Here is an 8,522-nt window from a genome sequence, read left to right on the forward strand (position 1 = left end):
TGTAGGTACTTGTGGATTCATGTAGGTGCTTGTAGGTACTTGTGGGTGCTTGTAGGTACTTGTGGGTGCTTGTAGGTACTTGTGGGTACTTGTGGGTGCTTGTGGGTACTTGTGGGTGCTTATAGGTACTTGTGGATTCATGTAGGTGCTTGTTGGTACTTGTGGGTGCTTGTAGGTACTTGTGGGTGCTTGTAGGTACTTGTGGGTGCTTGTAGGTACTTGTAGGTGCTTGTAGGTACTTGTGGGTGCTTGTAGGTACTTGTGGGTGATTGTAGGTACTTGTGGGTTCTTATAGGTACTTGTGGATTCATGTAGGTACTTGTGGGTACTTGTAGGTGCTTATGGGTACTTGTAGGTGCTTGTGGGTGCTTGTAGGTGCTTGTAGGTACTTGTGGGTGCTTTTAGGTACTTGTGGGTGCTTTTAGGTACTTGTAGGTGCTTGTGGGTGTTTGTAGGTGTTTGTGGGTGCTTGTAGGTACTTGTGGGTGCTTGTAGGTACTTGTGGGTACTTGTGGGTGCTTGTAGGTACTTGTGGGTGCTTGCCCCGGGTGCTTGTGGGTGCTTGTAGGTACTTGTGGATGCTTGTAGGTGCTTATGGGTACTTGTAGGTGCTTGTGGGTGCTTGTAAATGCTTGTAGGTACTTGTGGGTGCTTTTAGGTACTTGTAGGTGCTTTTAGGTACTTGTAGGTGCTTGTGGGTGTTTGTAGGTGTTTGTGGGTGCTTGTAGGTACTTGTGGGTGCTTGTAGGTACTTGTGGGTACTTGTGGGTGTTTGTAGGTACTTGTGGGTGCTTGTAGGTACTTGTGGATGCTTGTAGGTACTTGTGGGTGCTTGTAGGTACTTGTGGGTGCTTTTAGGTACTTGTGGGTGCTTGTAGGTACTTGTAGGTGCTTGTAGGTACTTGTGGGTGCTTGTAGGTACTTGTGGGTGCTTGCCCCGGGTGCTTGTGGGTGCTTGCCCCGGGTACTTGAGGGGGCTTGCCCGGGTACTTGTGGATGCTTGCCCCGAGTTCTTGTAGGTGCATGTGGGTGCTTGTAGGTGCTTGTGGGTGTTTGTAGGTGCTTGTGGGTGTTTGTCGGTGCTTGTGGGTGCTTGTGGGTACTTGTGGGTTCTTTTGGGTACTTGTGGGTGCTTGTAGGTGCTTGTGGGTGCTTGTGGGTGTTTGTAGGCGCTTGTGGGTGCTTGTAGGTACTTGTGGGTGCTTGTAGGTACTTGTAGGTGCTTGTAGGTACTTGTGGGTGCTTGTAGGTACTTGTGGGTGCTTGTAGGTACTTGTGGGTGCTTGTAGGTACTTGTGGGTGCTTATAGGTACTTGTGGATTCATGTAGGTGCTTGTAGGTACTTCTGGGTGCTTGTAGGTACTTCTGGGTGCTTGTAGGTACATGTGGGTGCTTGTAGGTACTTGTGGGTGCTTGTGGGTATTTCTGGGTGCTTGTAGGTACTTGTGGGTGCTTGTGGGTACTTGTGGGTGCTTGTGGGTACTTGTGGGTGCTTGTAGGTGCTTGTGGGTACTTGAAGGTACTTGTGGGTACTTGTAGGTACTTGTGGGTACTTGTAGGTACTTGTAGGTGCTTGTGGGTGTTTGTAGGTGTTTGTGGGTGCTTGTAGGTACTTGTGGGTGCTTGTAGGTACTTGTGGGTACTTGTGGGTGCTTGTAGGTACTTGTGGGTGCTTATAGGTACTTGTGGATTCATGTAGGTACTTGTGGATTCATGTAGGTACTTGTGGATTCATGTAGGTGCTTGTAGGTACTTGTGGGTGCTTGTAGGTACTTGTGGGTGCTTGTAGGTACTTGTGGGTGCTTGTAGGTACTTGTGGGTTCTTGTAGGTACTTGTGGGTGCTTGTAGGTACTTGTGGGTTCTTATAGGTACTTGTGGATTTATGTATGTACTTGTGGATTCATGTAGGTGCTTGTAGGTACTTGTGGGTGCTTGTAGGTACTTGTGGGTGCTTGTAGGTACTTGTGGGTGCTTGTAGGTACTTGTGAGTACTTGTAGGTACTTGTGGATTCATGTAGGTACTTGTGGGTACTTGTGAGTGCTTGTAGGAACTTGTGGGTGCTTGTAGGTACTTGTGGGTGCTTGTTCCGGGTACTTGTGGGGTCTTGCCCCGGGTACTTGTGGGGTCTTGCCCCGGGTACTTGAGGGGGCTTGCCCCGGTACTTGTGGATGCTTGCCCCGAGTTCTTGTAGGTACAGTCCCGGACCAAAGTTTCTGGACATTTTCATTTGGCTGCCATTTTGTTCCTATTCTAAATAGGTTTACTTCTCAAAATTATTTTAAAATTACAAATGATACTGTGGCGCTAATAGGGCGTTAGCCATAGCGGAAATAGTAAAGCCCCCCGATAATGACGTTACGAAATAATGCTTCAAATGGATCAACAATGCTATCGTTGCACGCGTCTTGTCACGTAGAATCCGAAACTGTTTTCAAATTGAAAATCGGTTCAGAAAATCAAAAGTTATGACAAAAAACCTGACGTTCAAAACAATGGCAAATAAGCCTAACGATTATTTATTTTATCTATATCAACTTAGCTCAGTAGTAAAACATTACGATCAGAAAAACAAGATGTTCCAACCCGAGAATTTTTAGTTCCACACTGACATATGAGAAATGAGAACTTATGAATTAGACTCAGTCTTCAGAAATGGAGGTTTGTTGGTGGCGGTTTGTAAACGTCTAAATATTTAGAGATTTGGAGTACTTGTGGGTGCTTGTAGGTGCTTGTAGGTACTTGTGGGTGTTTGTAGGTGCTTGTGGGTGTTTGTAGGTGCTTGTGGGTACTTGTGGGTTCTTCTAGGTACTTGTGGATTCATGTAGGTACTTGTGGATTCATGTAGGTGCTTGTAGGTACTTGTGGGTGCTTGTAGGTACTTGTGGGTGCTTGTAGGTACTTGTGGGTGCTTGTAGGTACTTGTGGGTGCTTGTAGGTACTTGTGGGTAATTGTAGGTGTTTGTGGGTACTTGTAGGTACTTGTGGGTACTTGTAGGTACTTGTGGATTCATGTAGGTGCTTGTAGGTACTTGTGGGTGCTTGTAGGTACTTGTGGGTGCTTGTAGGTACTTGTGGGTACTTGTGGGTGCTTGTGGGTACTTGTGGGTGCTTATAGGTACTTGTGGATTCATGTAGGTGCTTGTTGGTACTTGTGGGTGCTTGTAGGTACTTGTGGGTGCTTGTAGGTACTTGTGGGTGCTTGTAGGTACTTGTAGGTGCTTGTAGGTACTTGTGGGTGCTTGTAGGTACTTGTGGGTGATTGTAGGTACTTGTGGGTTCTTATAGGTACTTGTGGATTCATGTAGGTACTTGTGGGTACTTGTAGGTGCTTATGGGTACTTGTAGGTGCTTGTGGGTGCTTGTAGGTGCTTGTAGGTACTTGTGGGTGCTTTTAGGTACTTGTGGGTGCTTTTAGGTACTTGTAGGTGCTTGTGGGTGTTTGTAGGTGTTTGTGGGTGCTTGTAGGTACTTGTGGGTGCTTGTAGGTACTTGTGGGTACTTGTGGGTGCTTGTAGGTACTTGTGGGTGCTTATAGGTACTTGTGGATTCATGTAGGTACTTGTGGATGCTTGTAGGTGCTTATGGGTACTTGTAGGTGCTTGTGGGTGCTTGTAAATGCTTGTAGGTACTTGTGGGTGCTTTTAGGTACTTGTAGGTGCTTTTAGGTACTTGTAGGTGCTTGTGGGTGTTTGTAGGTGTTTGTGGGTGCTTGTAGGTACTTGTGGGTGCTTGTAGGTACTTGTGGGTACTTGTGGGTGCTTGTAGGTACTTGTGGATGCTTGTAGGTACTTGTGGGTGCTTGTAGGTACTTGTGGGTGCTTTTAGGTACTTGTGGGTGCTTGTAGGTACTTGTAGGTGCTTGTAGGTACTTGTGGGTGCTTGTAGGTACTTGTGGGTGCTTGCCCCGGGTGCTTGTGGGTGCTTGCCCCGGGTACTTGAGGGGGCTTGCCCGGGTACTTGTGGATGCTTGCCCCGAGTTCTTGTAGGTGCATGTGGGTGCTTGTAGGTGCTTGTGGGTGTTTGTAGGTGCTTGTGGGTGTTTGTCGGTGCTTGTGGGTGCTTGTGGGTACTTGTGGGTTCTTTTGGGTACTTGTGGGTGCTTGTAGGTGCTTGTGGGTGCTTGTGGGTGTTTGTAGGCGCTTGTGGGTGCTTGTAGGTACTTGTGGGTGCTTGTAGGTACTTGTAGGTGCTTGTAGGTACTTGTGGGTGCTTGTAGGTACTTGTGGGTGCTTGTAGGTACTTGTGGGTGCTTGTAGGTACTTGTGGGTGCTTATAGGTACTTGTGGATTCATGTAGGTGCTTGTAGGTACTTCTGGGTGCTTGTAGGTACTTCTGGGTGCTTGTAGGTACATGTGGGTGCTTGTAGGTACTTGTGGGTGCTTGTGGGTATTTCTGGGTGCTTGTAGGTACTTGTGGGTGCTTGTGGGTACTTGTGGGTGCTTGTGGGTACTTGTGGGTGCTTGTAGGTGCTTGTGGGTACTTGAAGGTACTTGTGGGTACTTGTAGGTACTTGTGGGTACTTGTAGGTACTTGTGGATTCATGTAGGTGCTTGTAGTTACTTGTGGGTGCTTGTAGGTACTTGTGGGTGCTTGTAGGTACTTGTGGGTACTTGTGGGTGCTTGTAGGTACTTGTGGGTGCTTATAGGTACTTGTGGATTCATGTAGGTACTTGTGGATTCATGTAGGTACTTGTGGATTCATGTAGGTGCTTGTAGGTACTTGTGGGTGCTTGTAGGTACTTGTGGGTGCTTGTAGGTACTTGTGGGTGCTTGTAGGTACTTGTGGGTTCTTGTAGGTACTTGTGGGTGCTTGTAGGTACTTGTGGGTTCTTATAGGTACTTGTGGATTTATGTATGTACTTGTGGATTCATGTAGGTGCTTGTAGGTACTTGTGGGTGCTTGTAGGTACTTGTGGGTGCTTGTAGGTACTTGTGGGTGCTTGTAGGTACTTGTGAGTACTTGTAGGTACTTGTGGATTCATGTAGGTACTTGTGGGTACTTGTGAGTGCTTGTAGGAACTTGTGGGTGCTTGTAGGTACTTGTGGGTGCTTGTTCCGGGTACTTGTGGGGTCTTGCCCCGGGTACTTGTGGGGTCTTGCCCCGGGTACTTGAGGGGGCTTGCCCCGGTACTTGTGGATGCTTGCCCCGAGTTCTTGTAGGTACAGTCCCGGACCAAAGTTTCTGGACATTTTCATTTGGCTGCCATTTTGTTCCTATTCTAAATAGGTTTACTTCTCAAAATTATTTTAAAATTACAAATGATACTGTGGCGCTAATAGGGCGTTAGCCATAGCGGAAATAGTAAAGCCCCCCGATAATGACGTTACGAAATAATGCTTCAAATGGATCAACAATGCTATCGTTGCACGCGTCTTGTCACGTAGAATCCGAAACTGTTTTCAAATTGAAAATCGGTTCAGAAAATCAAAAGTTATGACAAAAAACCTGACGTTCAAAACAATGGCAAATAAGCCTAACGATTATTTATTTTATCTATATCAACTTAGCTCAGTAGTAAAACATTACGATCAGAAAAACAAGATGTTCCAACCCGAGAATTTTTAGTTCCACACTGACATATGAGAAATGAGAACTTATGAATTAGACTCAGTCTTCAGAAATGGAGGTTTGTTGGTGGCGGTTTGTAAACGTCTAAATATTTAGAGATTTGGATATGTTTAATGATTTTTTATAATTTCCTAGTTGCTAATACAGTGGGTGGATATTTGGGGATAGTATTTTGACGGATATTTTACGGCAGACGGCGTTATCTGTTGAATCGCTATTAAAAGTTGGACGAGCCGCGGTATTGGATGATGGACAGTGTTTCAAGAATATGCTTTGAGAAAGTTTAAGGAGCAAAATAGGTGGCATGACTAAAAAAAAGGTGTATCAGAACTTATTTGACGTTCGGTAATTAATGTTTGGACGCTTGAGAATTGGATGTTGAGAAATGCTCTGAAAATAATATTGAGGGAATAATATTTCGACGGCGAATTCATGAGAATGGTTGAGAAGACATATTGTTCAATTCAAAGTGGATATTTATATCCGATGAGAATGGTTTGAATTATAATAATATATACAGGTTAAATTATTATGACATGAAAACATTTTACGACGTGGATAATTTTAACGTGTTTCCAGCTTTCTCGGCTTTACTCTGCAAGTTTTCTTATTCCCAGCACATTTTAAACGTGAGACCTATCCCTTTAAACTTTACTTAAGAATTCAATGCAAAAAGGCATCAGATGCTGCAGTGTTATGAAAGGAGTGGAGAGCATGGGTTTGAGAATGCAAGTTTTGAAAAATATATAAATGTTTCCTACAATAGTTTGCCCTTAGCTTTAAAGTCATACCTTTTGGATTATCTTGGTCTTAAATTCGTTCCAAAGGTGACTAGTTTTGCCTCAGTACTTACAGTCAAGTCGGTTATTTATAAACCTAGTTATATTTTTCCTCTTCTTATAACTGAGGAGGAGATTCCTATTTTCTTGAAAATATATTATATAATTCAAATTAGCGGAAAATGGCTACTGGTAGGCAGACTTTTAAAGTGTACGAGTTACAATAAGCATTACAATTCTTATCATGTGGATGAAGTTAATTATTGGCACGCTTTGCCTCCTGGTGACGAAATAGATAGCACCGCACTGTTATCTAACAAAGTAAATTCCAGTGTTGTGGTTTGTCTCAGCCACAAACCTGCTGGAATTAAGTACTAGCGTTCTTAGCTTCTTATAATGATGCTGCGAAGGTCCAGGGATGATGGGTAGTGTTAGAGAAAGCGGAGAGCTAACTATGGACAAGTTAGGTCGGGTACGACGCCAAAAAGTTGGGGACGAACAGTTTGTAAATTGTAATTGGTTAGCCTGTAATCCAGCATTTTCCCGGGTATTCCTCCCCCAATTTCTATCTTCCGACCTGACCTAAGCTGTTCCACAGGTAGCACGCCCATTTCTTCGAGACTATGCATCTTCCGCACCCCATAACACTCTTAAAAGGGAAATATTTAAGTAAGGTTGTAATTAGTCTTTAATACGTATTCTTTATTATTTTGGCCCATATTAATTGCTTTATTTGCTTTTTCTAAGAAGTACCAAAATAGATGAAAATGAACTTTCAATACCATGTTACTTGTGGCAAAGAGAAGAAGATTTTCAGTTGCAATGAGGGCTGTTGCCGATCAGATTTTATTCAAGATCTTGGACTTCTGTTTGATGTGGAGGTGAATGTGGTCCAGGTCTTTGACGTTCAATGGGGTGACTGGGTAAATCACTCAGAAGCTATTATACCACCTAATGGGTCTAGACTAAACCTCATTTTCAATGAACCTGCCCAGTCAGTAGTTTATTTTATTTTTTACTTTTTTTTTCTTATGATTTTTTTTATTAAAATGTTTTTCTTTTTTCAAATTATTTTTAGAAAAATTATTATGACTAACTCTACATCAGCACTTGTTGAAGAGCCCGTAAAATCTGTACAGTTACTTGATCACTGTAATAGCTCTATTAAAAATATTTTCGGATCAACCAGCGGTCGAATTCCGGATCCTTACGTCGTCCCTGCTTTGCCCCCTGTGATTATTGATTTAATCAATAAGAAAGATGCCGTTGTTTTTAAAACCAAATATAGATCTGTAATAATTCAGAACCTATATGAAGATGTTAGCAAATTTGCCTTGTGAGTTTATTAGCAATAATCAAATTAGTGTTAACAAATTATGTTCAAATTAGTTTTTCCCTCATATGTAGGTATCCAAATGGTTTTGACTATGCAAGAGTTTGTTTAGCCTTGGTGAACAAACACAAATTCTTGAAAGATAGGCTGGAAAACAGTACTGGCTATGTTAGTAAAATTTAATTTTGGGTTTGATAGCGCTTTTCCTGTGACAGTTAGCTTAAATACTAGCAAGATACTGTCTTGCGTTAAGAATAGGGCTTAATCTAATTGCTATGTGTAGTTGATTGGCTACTAAAACAACAACCTTAATGTTATGAAAATTATTTTTAATTATTAAGGATTCGTGGATTGTATCATTAAGAATGAAGTTTCGACACGAAAGAATGCAAATGGGAAACTTGTTGTTGTTAAAATCATGAAGGAAAAGTATAAAAACAAACGGCCAAAAAGTGATTCAGTTAATATTGTAACAGAAGAGCCTAAGAAGAAATTAGATAGGTCTTCCAACCTCGTATGTGTACACTCACGAATTATTTGTGATTGACAACGGTGCTTTTATTTACTTGTTTTTGTGCTTAATGTAGGATAAATATGGATTAGGTGAAGACATCGAGACCGTAAAGGCCCATATTAGTATAATTCAAAGGGAGAGTAAGAAGTCTCAATTAGATGAAACGCTTTTGGAAGGAGAAATGCGGAAAACCTTAACATATAGACAACACACTGCATTTAAAAACGAAGTAGCAGATGTTATTGTAGAATTTCCTCTCTTGTGCCAAAAAAACCAAGTAGGTTTCAACCTCATATTAATAAGAAAAAATATTAATTATTTACAA

At 42.6% G+C, this 8,522-nt stretch overlaps 1 protein-coding gene across 1 annotated transcript; it reads left to right on the forward strand.

The window, feature by feature from the left end:
- Nucleotides 1-7,106: 7,106 nt before the first annotated feature.
- LOC149696142 (uncharacterized) lies at nucleotides 7,107-8,105 on the forward strand. Its single transcript, XM_089867409.1, has 4 exons — nucleotides 7,107-7,344; nucleotides 7,429-7,686; nucleotides 7,758-7,851; nucleotides 8,025-8,105. Exons 1-4 carry the CDS (start codon nucleotides 7,112-7,114, stop codon nucleotides 8,103-8,105), a joined length of 666 nt encoding a protein of 221 aa, XP_089723535.1. The 5' UTR covers nucleotides 7,107-7,111.
- Nucleotides 8,106-8,522: the final 417 nt, after the last annotated feature.

The sequence above is a fragment of the Phalangium opilio genome, unplaced genomic scaffold, assembly GCF_054372755.1.
Source record: "Phalangium opilio isolate 3A_F unplaced genomic scaffold, DU_Popi_V2 ptg000022l_1, whole genome shotgun sequence".
Taxonomy (NCBI): Eukaryota; Metazoa; Arthropoda; class Arachnida; order Opiliones; family Phalangiidae; genus Phalangium; species Phalangium opilio.

Coding starts and splice junctions, on each gene's coding strand:
- LOC149696142 (XM_089867409.1), top strand. CDS start 7,112: ATGAAAATGAACTTTCAATACCATGTTACTTGTGGCAAAGAGAAGAAG. Junction 7,345..7,428: donor ATTTTCAATGAACCTGCCCA/GTCAGTAGTTTA, acceptor AATTATTTTTAG/AAAAATTATTATGACTAACT. Junction 7,687..7,757: donor GATGTTAGCAAATTTGCCTT/GTGAGTTTATTA, acceptor CCTCATATGTAG/GTATCCAAATGGTTTTGACT.